Source organism: Theobroma cacao, chromosome 5 (assembly GCF_000208745.1).
Source record: "Theobroma cacao cultivar B97-61/B2 chromosome 5, Criollo_cocoa_genome_V2, whole genome shotgun sequence".
NCBI lineage: Eukaryota > Viridiplantae > Streptophyta > Magnoliopsida > Malvales > Malvaceae > Theobroma > Theobroma cacao.
The window spans coordinates 3,093,058-3,111,963 of NC_030854.1; the positions used below are offsets into that span (position 1 = coordinate 3,093,058).

The 18,906-nt window shown below is 34.8% G+C and overlaps 3 protein-coding genes across 5 annotated transcripts; all 3 read right to left on the minus strand.

The window, feature by feature from the left end:
• LOC18597993 (cell division cycle protein 48 homolog) lies at window positions 381-5,026 on the minus strand. Its single transcript, XM_018121791.1, has 9 exons — window positions 4,854-5,026; window positions 4,605-4,770; window positions 3,859-4,087; window positions 2,468-3,234; window positions 2,134-2,355; window positions 1,956-2,027; window positions 1,573-1,854; window positions 1,033-1,392; window positions 381-913 (listed from the first exon to the last, which is right to left on the minus strand). Exons 1-9 carry the CDS (start codon window positions 4,880-4,882, stop codon window positions 623-625), a joined length of 2,418 nt encoding a protein of 805 aa, XP_017977280.1. The 5' UTR covers window positions 4,883-5,026; the 3' UTR covers window positions 381-622.
• LOC18597995 (UDP-glycosyltransferase 86A1) lies at window positions 9,018-10,749 on the minus strand. The gene is made up of 2 exons (XM_007027322.2): window positions 10,137-10,749; window positions 9,018-10,029 (listed from the first exon to the last, which is right to left on the minus strand). The coding sequence occupies exons 1-2, from the start codon at window positions 10,663-10,665 to the stop codon at window positions 9,104-9,106; spliced, it is 1,455 nt and encodes a 484-aa protein (XP_007027384.2). The 5' UTR covers window positions 10,666-10,749; the 3' UTR covers window positions 9,018-9,103.
• LOC18597996 (TSL-kinase interacting protein 1) lies at window positions 12,134-18,642 on the minus strand. 3 transcript variants are annotated; one of them, XM_007027324.2, is made up of 14 exons: window positions 18,514-18,642; window positions 16,989-17,182; window positions 16,781-16,863; window positions 16,659-16,706; window positions 16,442-16,551; window positions 15,924-16,008; window positions 15,543-15,822; window positions 15,088-15,219; window positions 14,828-14,910; window positions 14,489-14,727; window positions 14,028-14,400; window positions 13,090-13,506; window positions 12,868-13,008; window positions 12,134-12,669 (listed from the first exon to the last, which is right to left on the minus strand). In XM_007027324.2, the coding sequence occupies exons 2-14, from the start codon at window positions 17,113-17,115 to the stop codon at window positions 12,445-12,447; spliced, it is 2,343 nt and encodes a 780-aa protein (XP_007027386.2). In that variant the 5' UTR covers window positions 17,116-17,182; window positions 18,514-18,642; the 3' UTR covers window positions 12,134-12,444. The 3 variants fall into 3 exon arrangements, with proteins under 3 accessions (XP_007027386.2, XP_017977556.1, XP_007027385.2); XM_018122067.1 differs by having other exon boundaries at window positions 12,868-12,996; window positions 14,828-14,985; XM_007027323.2 differs by having other exon boundaries at window positions 14,828-14,985.

Sequence of the window (18,906 nt, forward strand, 5' to 3'; positions counted from 1 at the left end):
TCGAGTCTGATCTGTGTGAACCGATTATCTTTCAAACACAATTTATTGAGGAAGAAAAGTTGTGGGAAATTCTAAGCAACCTGTCCAAGAAGAAACTAGCAAGGGAATACTACAAGGAAACTATAATACCAATGGGGATCATTCGGCTTGAAAGAGAGTCAACTGGCCGAATGAGTTTCGTTTATGTGAACATATAACGCAGTGACTTACTATTATATGAAATTAAAAAGGTCACCTTACTTTCTTAGACTCAAATAGTAAGGCCAAGTAACGATTTCATACCACCTCAAAAACTAAATACCATTTTCCTCAGGCTATTCTAATTATAGAGGGTAGAGGAAAAGAAAAAGTAAAAACCATAGAGAGATGCCACACAACCATAAAACGAACCAAATGCCTGAATTGAGCTTAAATCTTGTAAAAGCTTTCAATTTGTCTATAGTAACTCCAAAATAACAAAAAACTCTTTCTTCAACTCCAATGGGTAGCCAGGAGTCATCCTCCAGGCTCCCTTCGGCTAAAGGGTTGTGCCACAGAGCTTTTACATCATACAGTCAATTTAACAGATACTACATAAAGATAAATAGTCACCATAAATTAGGCAACCACAAATGATGGTAATTTAACTGTAAAGGTCATCCTCATCAGCTCCTCCAGCTGAAGCTGCGAAAGGATCAGATGCAGCAGCCCTGGAACCAGTTTCAGCAAACCTAAATTCACTTCCAAATCCCCTTGACTGCTGCAATGTTTGCGCAAAAGCTTGATATTTGCGGATGTCAGCATCACTCACACTCCTGCGAGCAAACTTCATTGATTCCTCAAAATGAGCAGGCTTGATTTCTGCCACATCATCCTCAACATCTTCCTCCATAGCTTCAGGGTTATCCCTTCTTCTCCTTTCCCTCTCGATATCCTGAAAACACAAAGATACCTCATCAATACAATCTCAAAAAACATGAAAAAAATTCACACATTCCATTATCCACTGCACAAAAAATAAATAGCCATGGGAGAAAATAGGCACAATCATACCTTCTCAATGTTTTCCCTTATGGCATATTTACATGCACGCTGACAAATTTCTGTAATATCTGCCCCACTAAAGCCTTGAGTATATTTGGCAAGAGCTCGGAGGTCGACCTCTTTTGCTACTGGTGATTTCCTCAAGCAAGCCTTAAAGATCTGATGGCGGGAATCCTCATCAGGTAGAGGAATATAGATCAACTGATCAAGACGACCTGGTCGCAGAAGTGCAGGATCTATAATGTCAGGTCGGTTGGTGGCTCCAATGATGAAAACAGTTTTTTTGGCAGACATGCCATCCATCTCAGTAAGAAGTTGGTTCAAAACCCTATCAGCAGCACCCCCTGCATCACCTACACTGCTTCCTCTCTGCAATATACAACATAAATCAGCATCACATGAAGGGCAAACTAAAGAACACCAACTGTGTACAAAGACAAGCATATTTTCATTGCTAAAATAATCCATGCACAGAAAACCATATTACTCCCTTCGGCTAAAGGTTACTTAATCCATAAAGATAAAAGAATTTATTAGCCTTGAACATACCTGGGTAGCAATTGAATCAAGTTCATCAAAGAACAGGACACAAGGAGCAGATTGGCGAGCCTTGTCGAAAATTTCACGTACATTGGCCTCACTTTCTCCAAACCACATGGTAAGTAATTCTGGACCCTTGACACTAATGAAGTTTGCCTGACACTCATTGGCAATAGCTTTGGCCAGAAGAGTTTTCCCACATCCTGGAGGGCCATAGAAGAGTACTCCCTTTGAGGGTGACATCCCAAACTTCTCAAACTTCTCAGGATGCTCCACTGGATATTGAACAGTCTGCACACCAAAGTAACAAATTAATCCCATTTTTTTTATGATATTTAAAAAGATGAAGGAAGAGAATGGAGAAGTAAACAAAACCAGAAAAACGTTATTACCTCTTGAAGCTCCCTTTTAACATTCTCGAGGCCACCAATATCTTCCCAACTGACATTGGGCACTTCAACAACCTGACCAACATTAAGAAAGAATAATTAGAAACAGAACTGCTGCTCCCATAAAATCATAATCCGCAACAAATCTGTACATCACTCGAAGTATCTTGCTTATACTCACAGTTTCCCGCAGTGCTGATGGATTGCTTGTCCCAAGAGCAGTCTGGAAGTGCTCATTTGAGACTGCCATAGAGTTGAGAATCTCTGCATCTATTGACTCATCTTCCAAGTCAATCACATCCATCTTTTCCCTAATGCACTGTAATGCAGCCTCAGTACAGAGAGCTGCAAGGTCAGCACCAACATAACCATGGGTGTCCTTAGCAATTCTTTCTAAATCAACCTGCAGTCAGCCATGAAAATAAATTAGATTCATTAGTTCTTTTATAGACAGGAAAAAAAAAAGTTACAAGAATTTTAATTAAAGAAAATAAGTTTTTAGTTTTTGACTTTACATCTTCGGCCAGCTTCATGTTCTTTGTGTGGATACGAAGCACCTCAAGCCGGCCAACTTCATCAGGGACGCCAATATCAATTTCCCTATCAAATCTCCCAAACCTTCTGAGAGCCGGATCAATGCTGTTGGGACGATTTGTGGCCCCAATGACAATAACATGTGCACGGGATTTAAGTCCATCCATCAATGTCAACAGCTGAGAGACAATCCTCCTCTCAACTTCACCATGGGTCTTCTCTCGCTTGGGAGCAATTGAATCAATTTCATCAATGAATATAATAGATGGTGCATTTTTCTCTGCTTCCTCAAATGCTTTTCTGAGATTGCTTTCACTCTCTCCAGCCAATTTAGACATGATCTCTGGTCCATTGATGCAAAAAAAGAAAGCACCAGTTTCATTTGCAACAGCACGGGCAATCAAAGTCTTTCCAGATCCAGGAGGCCCATAAAGCAAAATTCCTTTAGGTGGCTTCACACCAATTGATTTAAAGAGCTGTGGATGCCTCAATGGAAGCTCCACCAATTCCCGAATCTGAGCCATCTGTTTTCTCACTCCACCAACATCATCATAACCTACCTCATCTAATCTATTTTCATCCTCCCTCCTGACAGGTTCTCCCTCGCAGAATATCTCAGTGTCTGGTGCAACCACACAGTACTCGGGAGGATCAGTCTCAATAACCTTGAATTCTACACTTCTCATTCCACCTCTCACAAGGAAGAGATCACCCTTCCTCACTGGGCGGTATGCTTCCAGAAAGTAAGCTGTAAATGCAAAATTATCGTAGTCAGTACTTATGGACAACATTGTCAATAATTCAATATTAAATCCAATCCTTCATTATGTCAATAGGTAGTTTATATCATATATAATGAGTGATAGGGGAGAGTGTGATTATAATGCACGCATATCCATACACATAATTGAGCCACGTTGGATGCATATATGAAGGTATGAGTCCACCCTAGATGTATAGATAAAATGCTAGAAAGAGAGTGAAAGAGACAATCACAAAGAAAAGGCAGCCTACAAAGCATTTTTAACATCAGACATGCATGTACAAACTAAGAAAAACAAACCCCTTAAGAGCTTAAGCAAGTAGTAATTGCCTTTAAAAATACAGGAGGTCTACTCCATTAGGAAAAACACTTTAGTGCTCTTTGGATAAAGTTAAAAATAACGTATTTAATCAATCAATTATAGTCTTATTATACAAAAGATCAATGAGCTTATGATTGATTAAGAATAGTAAGTTATTGTCTTCTCATATGACTGATTAACAAACAAAGAACCTCTTTACCTGTCTAGGTAACCAAAACTACCATAAATAAATTAAGAAAGACCATTCCAGATAAAAGTTGAGAATAAAAGATTAAGAACAAACTCACGTTTCAGGTAAGCATCGAAGAGATTTCCAGTAACCCCTTCAATTGTGTCATCCACGGGCAAGATGTGGACACGTTTGCCATACTTAACATCTGGACACTGATGCACAGAGACAACATCACCAAGCCTGACCCTCAAGTTTGACCTGACAACCTTATTCATTCTGATCTTTGGTTCATCACATGTGTCGTCTGCAAGAGCAATGCAAATAGTATCTTTCCTCTTCTTTCCCTGTGGAACAAAAGAACAATAAAAAGGACAGTATTAGCAAGATATGAGGTTAAAGACATAGAGAATTAAAATCCATAAGAAGAATTGCAATTAAATAACAATCCATGCCACATAAAAAGCAAGCTTCAATAACACAATGCCCTATAAACTAATTTTGCATATTTGTGGGTAAAGAAACAATCTTCGCAGACAGGCTTAGCAAACTAGCCTCTTTACCAGAAAAAAAAAATAGCAGAAACTAGAGAAACAAAATTGACCCTGAACAACAAAATCACGTACACAGCCTACAATGACCTCTAACAAAAGAGAGACCCAAATTGAAGATCAAAAACAAAGCAGCATAAAAATACAAGGAACCCCATCAAATAAAAACCCAAATTCCAACAACCATGTGAAAATTAAACCCTAAAACACAACAAACAGCTAAGACAAACAACTACCCATTAAGCAAAAATCAAAAACTTAAAAGAACCAATTAGAAAGGGCAATAAATAAAAGCCAAATCTAAATTAGAAACCTTGATCAAGATAGTGTCACCGCGAAACAGCTGGAGCTTTTCCATGGTATCAGGATGGAGAGAAACAACAGAGTTATCGTCGTTGATTGCCTCATCAACGACGAGGCGATTGGGTGCCTTCTTTCTTTCCAAGATCGCCGTACTAAAATCTCTCTTTGTCCCCTTCCTGAAACACAAAATCAGAATCAGATTGGAAAAATCTAAAACGAACCCATTGAAGAAAAAAGGAAAAGAGATCTGGGTGCTCACGAGTCGGAGGATTCTGCTTGGTTAGACATGGTGTTTGGTTGACGGAAGACTCGAAAGAGAGAAGTGCTTTCGGGGTTTGGTTAGCTTGGGTTGGTTGATATGTGGGATCTGAATAAAGATGAAAGAAGAGAGGTTGTCTTATTTATAAGGAGAGGAAGGGAAGGGAAGGGAAGCTCCGTTTCTTGTTAGGAAAGAAAAGGTTGTTTTGGTCAGCCTACTTTTACTTCTTTGCTTTTATATTTCGGTTTGGAAAGAAATAGAATTTATTTTTGCTTTTTTTTCCAGTTAGAAATAAGAAAATAATTGTAAAGCAAAGGTTTTTTTGTTGGTAGAATGGGAATGAAACAATTTTCCTATGAGAACACTAGTGGTAACATAATAATAGCATATGTGGTATTTTAAACTAATAATTTATTAAATGGATTTCAAAAAAGGGAAAAATAAATAAAAAATATTTTATAATTTTGTCGATTATAAAATATTTTATGTAAGTTAACGTAATTTTTTCATTGAGTCCTAAAACATTTTATGTCCATAAAATTTTTTTCCCTCTCAAATGAGAGAAAAAATTAAAAAAATTGAAAAAACTTTTCCACTTTACCAAAAGAAACTTTAATGTGGAATGAAAACCGTTTATTGAGATATACAAAAACATTGGTAAAATATAAAGCTAATTAGATTAATTTTTTTTAAAAAAAAGAAAAAATTGTTTAATACCCTTGGGAAACAACTTGGCTTCACTTTATTATCTTTATTATTCTCTTTGTTAAATTTTGACTACAATAAAAATAACTAAGTTTGTAGTCTTATTCATCAATCAGCAATATCATCATCATATTTATTTTGATGTTATTGTTGGTCCAATTATTGATGTTAATGTTAAATTATGCAGTAATATAAAAGTAGTGAAATGTGTGATAAGGTATTTGGGATCCAGTATTTTGACTGGACATAATTAAATAAAAGAAGAATGTTGCATGTGAAATTCTTTTCTTCTAACCCCAACTAAATGGGGTTCTTGGGAAAGACAATGATAGTGTGGCTGGCCATTAGTTGCCAATCCTCCTAACTCACATAAGCTATGGGAACGGCGTGCTGCTTTCCTGCCCTTTACCATTCCCAGCAGCCCACCCCTTTTATCATATCAGGCCCCACTCTCTCTTCATATAACAGCTTTCTATGTACAGTATAACCTCAAAATAACCCTATCAACCAATGAATTTTAAATTTTACAAGAGGATTTAGAGTATTATTATGTAATATATTTTTTTAAAAAAAATTAAATTTTAATGGAGTACATGATAACTCTCGCTGAAATATAGAATCTCCACTGCAATGTATAAAATAGTCCTTGTACTAGGGTTATTATAAAATCAACATCGTAACCATTAATTTAAACGAAAAATGTTATAAGGATTAAATTAAAATAAATTTTTAAATTAAAAAAATTAAAATATTATGATTTTGAGTAAAATGATTAAATTGAAGAAAACACCATAATATAAGGATTTTGCAAGTATTTTGAACAATATAAAATCTCCATTGTAATGTATCAAATAGTTTTTCTTTATAAATTATAAAGTTCTTTTCTTTGGTTAAAATTTTTCTTTTAAAATAATATATTATTTTACTATGCCGGTTCTTTATTATTTTAGACATATTAAAATAAATATACATGTTAATTAAGAATAGTAATAAGTAGTTTTATAATTGGGTATTTTGCACTGCTCAACTTGATTAGATAAGATTAAATATCTTATAATTAAGTTCGAGTAGGATTTGTATAGTAAAAATCACTACTCATCATGGTTATGGGTAGAGTTCAAGTACTGGGGTAGGTTTGAGTAGTGATTATAAAATACTCACTATTTAAATCTAATTATAAACAATAATTTTAATATTCAATTTTAGTTTTTATATATTATATTTTGCTTATAAATTACTTATAGTTAAGGTATTACTTATTATATTTATTAATTATTTTAAATATAATTTTGTTTTTTATTTTTTCAAAATTAATTTTAATTTATTAATAATATATATATATTGATTGATTTAAAATTTATATTTTATTTTGAGTTTCGATTTCTTTTAAATATTACTAATGGAGTTTATGTTCAAGTACCTTACCCATCGTCGTTACTAATGTTAATAATATGTACAAACATTATTTGCTCTAACTTGCTTGCTAATGTTACAATGGCACATGTTCTGCACAAATTAAAGCATTTGCATTTGAATATTCAATTCTTAAAAAAAAAGAAAAGGAAAAGCAATGGTGCAAATTCCATTCTTTCACCCAACTTAAAGCAAGTAATTAAATTCCAGTACAACTACAACTGTTAACCATGGTCCAAATTCACGTCAGCTGGACCATATTAAGCCCAACTAACCCCCAACAACAAATCCACTGGACCTGTCCAATGGCATTGCACCTAGCTGTTGGGCCATGTACCAGCAATAAGAAAATTGGGTCAATTTTATACACAGCAGCCCTTTGAAAAATGGTTATGTCTTGGTCATTATAATTAAGTGAAATGGGATACCCAAGATTAAAGTTTTACCTTTCTTTTGATGTAGAACGCATAATATTTTAAAAAATTTAAATAAATTATTATTATTTTATTAAATTTAATTAATTTTTTATAATTTTATTTTAATTTAAATAAACTCTTATAATTAATGACTGATTAACGATTGTTAGTAAAAATGTAATTTGTCATATTATATCAAGTAATGTTGATATAGTATGATAACATGTTATAATGAATGATGATGTGATATATTTATATGATATGATTATATTATATTTTTTCTTTTACATGTTAACACCATGTCAATGTCTACGTATGAGTATAAAATGGGATAATGACAAGTTAACTGATCAGTCGGTATGCATGTGATGGTGAAATATTATTTGAAGGAATTGAACAAGTGGTGGATGAAAATGGCAAGTTGCAAATGGCCCACGCCCCCCTCAATTATAAAACAATGAATGCTGCAGGCACATATTCACCTGCTATGTATGTATGTATATACCACAAATTAAACATCGATCCCCTCCATGATCAGTAGATTCTTTTTCTTTCTTTCTTTCTCTATTGGGTGTCGGATCGATGGGTCGACAACGTCGCATGGAAACTTTTTAGAAAGAATGTTGTTTAAACGACATGGCCAAATGCATCTGGACATTATGAGAGAGACAAACAGATGTCATAACAATGTAAATCAATTCGAAAAGTGACACAACCTACATGATTGTTCCATAGTTTGCTTGATGTTGGACGATAAAGAAGAAGAGAAGCCTAGTGATAATCAAGTAATACACAGGGACGGTTCAATAACTTTGAAGACTTAAAATTAAATATTTAAATAAAATTTTTTTATTAAAATTTTTAATTTAATAAATCAACTATCATATAAAATAAAGATAACATAACAATATAATATAAACTTTAAATTAAAAAAAAAGTTTACAAAGATTAAAATAATAATACTTAATTGTTGAATATTTATTACAAACAGTAAATGAGACTTATGATTTTATGAAAATAATAACATAACAAGTTTTTTGCGTATTATTGAAAGAAAAATTAAAGGTAAAAGAAGAAAGAGTAAATGAAGAAAAAATAATTCAAAAATAAATATTATAAATTGAATAAAAAAATAATTGATTTTATATATATGAAAAAAATAACTTTTGGAGATCATTAAATACATATTACCATTAATTTATTGTAAATAGAGGAAATAGTTAAGAAAAAAAAAGCTATTAAAGATCATTAAATATATATTACTATTACTTGATTGAAAATAGGAGAAATAGTTGAAAATTAATAGTATTGTAAGAATTAAGAAGTGATAAACAAGTTCAATTTATTAAGCACGTAATTAAAAAAGTAAGAGACTATATTATTTTATTACTTATCTTGACCTTTACATGAAAAATGAACTAAATAATTAAGAATAAATATGTGAAAGAGAAAGAAAATAAATATTTATTAAGCCTGAAAGATAGATAAATATTTTAATAATTATCTTAATTTTTATATATTTATAATGTAATTAACTATATTATTATTATAAAATTAGGAACTCTACTAAAAATTTGGGGCCTAAAGCCACCGCTTTGGTGGCTTTGCCCTTGAGCCGGTAATACAGAGATAATAAATTAATAATAGATTTATTTATATATTGGTATTTATTTTAATTAATTCTACAACATAGACCGATGGCTACGTAAACATAATCTAAGCATGATTGGCGGACGCACGTTTCTTCTTAGTTTTGATCTGCACGTCGCAGATGAATTGGTTGAAATTTTCTTCAGACGATCCAACGGTTGACAATGCATTCTCTAGCTTCTTTTTTGCCTCCTTGATATTCTTCCTTAAATCATCACCTGACTTTCGACTGATCAAACGGTGGATCTTCTCCACAACCTCATCTCGGTTGATTTGCTTCTTATCAGAAAGATTAAGTCCAATTTTCCAATCATCAACCGCTAGTTTTCTATTAGTGAATTGATCGGTTAACAAAGGGAAACAAATCAATGGTACGGTGCACCATACACTTTCCAGTATAGAATTCCACCCACAATGAGTTAAGAATCCTCCAACCGCTGGATGTGAGATCACAGCAATTTGGCAGCACCATGGCACGATCATACCCGTTCCTTTGATATTTTCCTCAAACCCAACGGGTAAGAAATCAGTTTCACCGGAGCACACAATATCAGGGCGAAGCACCCAAATAAAACTCACCCCACTAAGCAAAAGTCCATGGGCTATTTCCGCAATATCGTTTTTACTAGCATGAGCATAGCTACCAAACGAGATATACAAAACTGACCCATTACGCTTTGTGTCGAGCCATTGGGTGCAGTCAGACTCCGACCACAAGCTCGTAGCCACAACACTCTTGGTGAACCCAGTTCGGAAAATGGGCCCGATTGCATAAGTCGGTTGCTTTTTATTTAAGGCTGAGATGGTTTCATGTTCAAGCTCTTGCACCGTGTTACAAATAATGAAATCTGCCTTCTTCACGTCCTCGAATGCCTTGAAGATTATACGATGCACCACCGTTGATATATCAGAAGCTTGGAGATATGACATCAAATCCTTTGGTTCTACAGCTCGAACCCCCGGGATGTAATCGATGACATCATCACGATTATCTTAAAACGAAGTAATATAATCATGGAGTTAAGTATAGTTAATGATGCTTAAACACTTGGTAGAAAAAAAGGGAAAAGAAAGAATAAGAAATAAGGTTTTTACGCACCAATGGAAGCAAAGTGACCATTGCTTCTGAGTAGGTCGAGGTGGTAGTAAAGAGTGAAGACCAAAGCTGGTTCAGTCCAGAAGGAAACATTAACCAGGTTATACTTGTTTGATATCATGGAGGACCAGACAAAGAAGGTGTCGGCTATCAAACAAGTTGGAGGAGGGTCTGTTTTGATTGTGTTGGCCACAAGTTCATCTATGTGAGCGGACATGACATGTAAAACACCTTCTAAGAACTGGTCATGGTTGAGGGAACGGTCGAACCCAAGTGGGAAACCATCGCTGACCACGTTGTAACGTATGTCGAGACCTGATTTACGTGCCTCGGTGAAGATGTCCTCGGCGTCAGAAGTGGTGGTGTTGGGATGGGATTTGGTTATTTGGTGGTGGATGGATTGAGTGTTGACGAAAGTGATGGTGAAGCCTTTCGATGCAAGCTTCATGGCAAGCTGAACAGAGGGGATTACATGGCCCTGGAGAGGGTAAGCAATCATGATAGCATGAGGCTTTTGGTGATTCTTTTCCATTTTTTTTAAAAATTTTTTCAGCGTTTGTTGCTAGAGAGACTATCAAAATGATCACGGGGTTGAAATAATTGGAATAAAACAGCATATGGAAAGACTCCAGAGGGAACTTAACAAAGATCTGACCAAAGGTTAGGTTGGCAACTGCGCATGTGCCATCGATTAATTGGAAAACACATATAGACAAGGAACAATTGGGGGATGTTAAGTTATTTTTTGGAGTTAGTGCAGTGTAGAAATTAATAATTTGATCTTAGCTGGTGTTTTGAATTTTACAATGTGATTATTGAAAAGATAATTTTACAGTTTTTAATAATTACAAGGAATGTGATTATTAGAAAGATTATATTATAGTGTTTGATTTGAAAATAATCTATTGAGAANTGAGAATGTAATATAAATTTACAAAATTACCCTTATATATGAAATATTAAGTTAAATAAACTCATCTTTTATTTAATGTAAATTTTTAACTTTTTTACGTTATCTCTTAAATATAATAAATAATAACATAATAAAATTAAATAATATTTTAATTTTAATTATTTAAAATTTAAAATTTATAAAATTACTAAATATTTAGGTTTACCTTAAATTCATAAATATTAAAAATAATAATGCTTAAAATTATGACATGAATAATAAAAACCGTTATCTAAAAAATTTTCTAATTTTTTTTGTCTCTAAACTTTTTGACAAATGATTTCTCTTTTTTATTCTTTTAAAATAAATAGTAAATAATTTTAGTAATAATTTTTTTTGAACAAATAAAAAGCTGGCTGCCCCAAAGGCCTGCAAAAAATAGATGGTGCTGATATGCCTCAGAATGGAATGGGGGGTCCTTTTAGGAAACTCCAAGGAACATGTGCAAAGGTCAAATAGTGCACTGCTTTCTATGGTTGGGGAAAAAATATTTTAACTTTATTTCATTATAATAACATTACAATTACAGACACATTCCCTTCATTTATTTACAAATCAAATATTGTAAAATTATTACGCCCGATTAAATTGCAAAGAAAGAAAGTAGGAGACCAAATGCCCTCTAAGATTTTGGTAATGTTTCACTGTCCAATGAGAAAACAGATTAAAAAAAAAGTCTGTAAGTCGTGTGATTTATTTAATTTTAAGTCCTGGATGTGGTAGTTGATAATCCCACATTCACTTTGTCATGCATTGCAAGTGGCTGCTTATGGATCAAATAATGACAGCTAATCGCAGAGGATTATTTAATTGGTTCTTGTGTTTGGTTGCTATAGGTCGTTAAAATGAAGCCTCAGTGATGTGACTGCCACTTTCCAATGCTGCGGAATTCTACCATGTCGCAATGGAAATACGAAAAAAGCAGGAAGGCCGACCCTTCTCAAGAACGCATATCTAAATCATCCCAAAGCAATGCCAAAAAAAAATAAAAAAAACTAAGAATGTCAAATAATATATATATATATATATATAATGAGAGAGAGAGAGAGAGAGAGAAAGGCTGCGTGTCGTACATTATAGTTGCAGAGTTAATCATCAGACTATAAACAAGTATACAGAAAGATATAAATGAAGTTCGTTGGCGACCACGAGTGTAGGAAGTGCTTTGTACAAGTTGACGAGGCTTGTTCATCAGGGAGAATTCTCTAATAAAGCTAGAATTCTTCCTGGCTTGCACCAACCCGTCTCTCACACTTTCGGGTCAGACAACCTTGTTAGTCACACCCTCAAAAGGTTTCCAACAACAAAAGCTTTTTACTCTCAATTAGTGTCTTCTCTAAGTCAAACTCGATGAAGATTTCAACCCTCACTGCCGATCTTAAAAGCCGAGGATGCAGTGTCCCGAGCTTCCACAGTTGATGTTGATTCTTTCTTGTCCAACCCGAAAAATGAGCAATTTTGAAATGCATCCAGACTGCTGGCTATTAGACGATTCAAACCCCCAAGGCTATCACCTAAAATCAAATCTTCGTTATGATACTTACATGATGGTACATCAAGATCTAGTGGTCCTAAAGAGTCAGGCTGCAATGTGGAGAACAACAAAGATAAGTCAGTTGTCCAAACAATTTATGACTTTACAAACCCTTATTAACAAAGCAAGCCCAAAGTATTATGCCTCAGAAAAATAACCCTGCTTTGCAGGTAAAGAAGGATGGCATCCTTGAGACAAGAATCTAAAGCGAACTTAATGCGATCAGAGGCTTTGAAAAGCTAACATACCCAGTAAATGTCAGTAAGCCCATTGAAATCCTTTTCCGTAGTATCCATTATGTGTGGATCAGATGGAGATTCATCCACAAGGTCTTCACAAGCAGAATTTTCCATTGGCTCCTCCAGATCAGGTGACTCCTGTGGGAGCAGCTGAAAAGACATTATACCTAGTTTCAGTTTACTATTCCTCCACATAGACAATCAAATTGCCTGAATGGAAGTAAGACATACCTTATTAAGGGTGCCAGATCCTGCTGAGTTTGATCTTGCAATCTGTTTGCACGCTGCGGCAACAGCACTTGATAATCTAGGAACATCTGCACAAGGAATATGATTCTTCGAAAATGAGAAGGCATCGCATGTTTCTTCAGCATCCCAGATAGAAGATGGATGGGATGCCAACGATGGAACTTCCATCTTGTTTTGATGCCTAGATATATGAGCAGCAATAGCTGCGTCAAATGAATCACAGCTGAACGGAATCTGCTGAAGACATTGAGAGCTTTCAGCAACAGGGTGGTCAACACAGTTATCATCCAAGTCATGAGGCACTTCTGCAAGAAGATCTCCAACACTTATGTTTGTAAGACTGTCAGCCCACTCTCCAGCAGATAATGCAGCAGTATTATTGTTCAATCTCTGAACATCCTAAGGAAACAAAATAAATTAAAAAGTCAGAAACACATGGGGGATCAATATGAAGACCATTCATGGCTAATAGATCTTGGATGTCAAAAGTAGGCACTGCTTTTCTTTAAAAGACATGCAATAAACCAAATTAGTCCCAGTGGGCAGTCAAAAAAAATGTAGTGTCGCTTGAAATCTGACTTTTTGATTGAACAGGGAAGCCCAGCAACATCCACAAGGAAAATGTGTAAGTGTCCAACAGGTTATAAGTGGAGACATTGGATCTTTGACACTGACAGTAAAATTAAAAGAAATGCTTGCTCTAGCAGCTAACCAGTCAGTCATTTGGAGCAGATATTTTGTGAAGTTGAAGATAATGAATAAAATTGATTGATAAGTTTAATCTACGGCTACCAGAATTAGAACAATAAGCACAAAAGACAGAGCTCTGGGCTAGAGCAAGTTGGAAAATTTTAAATCATAGCTGCCAGCAGAAAAAGTTGAACAGATTCAAAATCTTCAAGAAAGGAGTGGACACTAACCACATCTTCCAACTGTCCCAAGATAGCAACATTGCAAGTCTCACTTCTATCTGCTGATGCATGTCTAACAGGAATAGGGGAATCCCCAAGATTATCTTTAGGACCAGCACAAAGGAATCTACTTATTTCACTGGGAAAATTGGTTAAAGGAGGTTGAAGGGCATGATTTTCTTTCCGTAATGTTGGCTGATTATTGCAAGGATCATCAAGTTTCTTAGACTGATCACTGGTAGATAGTGCAGATACTTGTACTTCTTCCGCAATACAGCCGTTCCTACCCTCAACATTCACATTATGCTCACTTGGAATGTAGGAGGAAACAGGTGCTTGCCACGTCAAAGATCCAACTTCAGCATCTGAAAACCAACCGTACCTTCAAAAGAGCTTATAAAATCAGCAACTGCGTTTAAAAATCTAACACAGAGAATAGCACTGTAGCCAAAAATATATAGGAAATGTACCTTAGACGAAATACTTGGGGGCTTCCAATCATTGCATATACATCTGCTGCACTGACAATGGATGCTTGAGTCCATCTCTGATAACCCATTAGGTTTTCTCTCTGAACACCATAAGGGAAAAGCATTAGCTCTCCTGATGCTACACTTGAGTTGCCCCATTTTCGAGTCAGATGCTCCAATACTGATGATATCTTCTTTCGAGTACTAAGAGTGAGTTCCAAATGTGGATTGTGTTTATCCTGACAAGAGATGAAGACGGATTATTTCCTTAAGACTGCCCAACTGGTAACACTTGATGCTACATCAAAATCATCAACATAATTTCCTTTGGGCGCTCACCATTTCCAAAGCTCTTCTAGTACTGTCATCAATTGGAAACAGTTGAAGCTTAAGTTTCCCAGCAGAATGTATGTTGCTCTCAACTAAAGGATTTTGAGAGAAAACAGGCAAAGGAGGTTGATTAGTTTCAACTGGGTCAAGAATCTTATGCCCTGGAACTGGAGTTGAAAAAATTTGGTGTTCAGGAATTCTCCCATGTTCATAGTAATTTCAATTCCTTCCATAGAAATAATTGATAAATTGATTAAGTTTAATGTCACCTGATGTATCTTGGTCATGTTCAGCTTCTTTATCAGTAGTAGTTCTCTCCAAATGCTCAGCAGCATCAGCGACCAAAGAAACCCCAGCAATTGCAGCCTTCTCCCATTTTTTATATGCAGCTGATGAGGAACCTGCCCAGAATTGCATAGCAGTACATGTTCAGCTTAATTTTGGATGGAAAACAAGAACATTGAAGTGTGAAAATGCCCATACTATGCCTTAAAACTTTAGGGATTAATAATATAAAGCAAGAACAACAATGAAGACTGTAAAATGAAGGTTGCTATTAGGTAAACCATCAGCCATGACATCAACAAGATGTTTAGTAGAATGGCTCAACATCTATAACATCACAACCGCAATACATAAGAGTAAATAAGAATCTGGAAAACCTTTTTGTGCCACAAGAATTTAGGGAAGTAGTTTATTATCAATTGGGAGTGGGTAGTATTACCTGGTTTCCGTCGTTGCCTCGCAGGTTTCATGGTGTTTGACTCCCCTTTGCTATTGCTACGATTGACACCTACATTTGTATTACGCTTAAATGACCCTTTTCCAGGTCCTAATTTTTGGATGTTTTGACTGTCTACAAGAACCAGCTTTACTGTACGAGCATCATGTCCTGAAGCCCTACTCTGATTTGTGACAGTGCTAGGAGATGTAGGTGAACTATTCTCCCCTTGAGAGGGTCGTTTTCTTACATTCTTCTTCCGGTCTTTCAAGAGTTGATGCTCCTTCATTGGTAAACAGATCAGTCAGTCCAGCACAAAGCATAAATGTCTTGTTCCATGGAAAGGAAAGCAAACAAGCAAGATATGAGATTCTATTTACTAACCAAAGCTTCTACAAAAATTTTAAATCTTCGAGGTTTCAGATGAAGTTTTGAGGCTCTGCAGCTATACTTTTCCAATAGAGACCACCTGTAAAAGAAGTCATGCAGTTTCATATAAAAACAAAAAATATAATAGGTCAAGTCTCTGGCTCTGCTATTATACCATTGTTAGAGCATGATACCATAAAAAAAAAAAATCCTTAATTAAGATTCTAACCCTCATGTTTTACAATGGGGCAAATAACTGAGAGGCTTGATCCATATGCCCTTAAATAAATAGGAATTGAAGAGCCAACATGGTTATACACCTAATATTCAAAGGGCATCTACAACTTGCTGGTAGGCTACCTATTTCATTCAAAATGCCTTTCTCAGCTGAATAAATCTGCTCTTAATCTTGCCTCTGGATTGACTTAAAACTTAAATTAGTTAACAGTCCTGTAATAATGCATCCTCCATATAATATAAATGAACTTATCCAAATGAGTTTTAAAAGAAAAGGCAATTATTTCCAGACTTACCAGCGAAGCATTGCAGCATTAGTATCTTTAGAGTTTTTGGCATCCAGACACAACCCTGGACCAAGAAGCTTGTTCATGCGCCTCACAAGGCGATAGTAATAATGCCTGACCTGCAAATTTTCAAAAAGAAAAAGACAAATGAAAACATTGACAAGGGCAGGGAGTCTGACATAAATCAATAATGAAACAATCAGAAGCAAATCTAGTAGCAAATCACCTGATCCTTGTTTTTACTTTGCACACGACATGTAATCTTCTCAAAATTCTGCAATTAGCATATGTCAGGAAATATTATAGAGGAAAAAGTTTAAAGCCAAAGCACATGTAAGAGTGACATGCCTTCCCAACTTGTCGTAATGCAGTGAAGAAACTCTCTTCCTCTTGACGTGTCCAAGCAGCCCATTGTCGAGTTGGCTTTTTAGCTACAATAGACATTCAATTAATACAATAATTAAAGGCACAACCACTATTTCCCATAGATGGAGATGGTGTATGGACTGAAACACCTAAACTAATTATATGGAGAATTACAAGTGCAATCACATACCAGGTTGCTCTGGCACAGCATTATTCGGGGTGGATGAGGCTACACAAGGATCTCCTATCTGAATAGGAATATGTTCTTGATGACAATGTGCCTCAGAGGCTAATGAGACCTGTGACTCTGTCTGCATGTTGCCGGCATCACATGAAAACTAAAGCCTCATGCCTCTTTAAAGTTGTATAAAATCAAAGGTAGCCCTATTTGTCACAAGGAAAATAAGTTTAAATCATATAGAAAAATGAGAAAGGTAGAATAGAAAGGAATGCAAGCCAATATATAATCATAATAAACATTAAACAAGCTCACAAGCATGCATAAAAGTATGCTTATGCACAAATATCGCCCTTCCTAAAGAAAACAATTAAAATAAGATGCTTCCTCTATTTCACTCTCAACAAATACAAGTGATTCTTATTGGAAGATAGGATCATGAATTTCATGGCCAAACTGCATAGAGCCTATCAACACTATGTAGCTTACAGTTTTCACAAGATCAGCTTCCCATTGTCTCATATTATGCTGTAAATCTTCACATCAACCAAAACATTAAACAATGTTTTCCTTTTGGTGAATGCTAAAAACAACTTAATTAACAAGTACAGTGAAGGAAACAATACATGCTGATACAGATTTGACTACAATCTCCTTTTGTTTGCAGTGGTATATTGGCATAATCAAATCATCATATTTTAAGTCTTCAATATTTCTTGATTTAGGATCATAAACAGTTTGAAACAAGAACTTGAAGCTTGCAACTAAATGAACACTAAGCACCCCTGGTATCCTCCAATGTGACTTACATAGGAAAAGGGTTTAATGAATAAATAAAGCATACGATTATTCATCTTTTCTTCTTCATCAATTTCTTGGTAATTTCACTTCTTCAAAAACAAACTAAATGCACAACAATATTAATTTAAATTCAACAACAATAAAACTAAAAAAAGCAGTCAAATTTATCAGACAATCAATCTTAATGTTAGAAGCAAATAAGAATGACATACCAAACCAAAAAATCTTCTTAACCACACATTATTTATCCTGATTACATTTGAATTTCCTTATACTAACAAACCCTAACACGAACAAATTCTCCCTCCGAATAGGTCCAGTCGACAATCAAATTTAACAAGAAGGAGGAAGCAATACAGCTTTAAAGAATATGCAAAATTTAACCAAAAGGCCAAAATGAAAAAACACCTTTCTCTAGTTGCTACGAAATGCGAGAAAGCTAAAAGCATCAAATTTGAAGCTTAATTTGTTTCAATTTGCATAAGATCCCAAAGAGCAAAAATAAAACTAAAGTCAACTGCACGACTAATTGACCAAATTCAATTTCATTCTTCCACATCAAAATATATTAAACAGAAAAGAGAAAAACCATATAAGAACATACAATAATTTAAATTTTCTCGACAGCCAAAGAAAAGCTAGGGTTACCAACTACGGTAAAAGTTGATCGGCAAAAGCTTAATCACATACCACCAAAAAAAAAAAAGAAAGATAATGAATTGAAGCCTAAAACTACCTGAAAAAAAAAAGATTGGGAGGAATCGAAGGAGCTCAGATTTCGAACAAAGAAGAAAAAGCTATAGAAACCGGAAAATCTTCCGACAGACGTTTACGGCTAGTGAGATAGAAAAAAAAATAGAAAGAATTTTTCTTTAATTTTTTTCTTTTTACTTTGAAGAAAAGAAAAAAAATAAAAAAAAAAAAAAAAAAAAAAAAAAAAAAAAAAAAAAAAAAAAAAACACTAATAAATGAGTATTGGGAAGGAAATTGAAATGGACTGACCTAAATTTTCTTTTCTTGACGTAAGAAGGTAAAAGTGGAATATTATTTTCCCATTCTTTTTTAAATTATATAATTAAAAATCAGAAATATCATACATCCAATAAAGACAGGGCACGTCACATGCCAG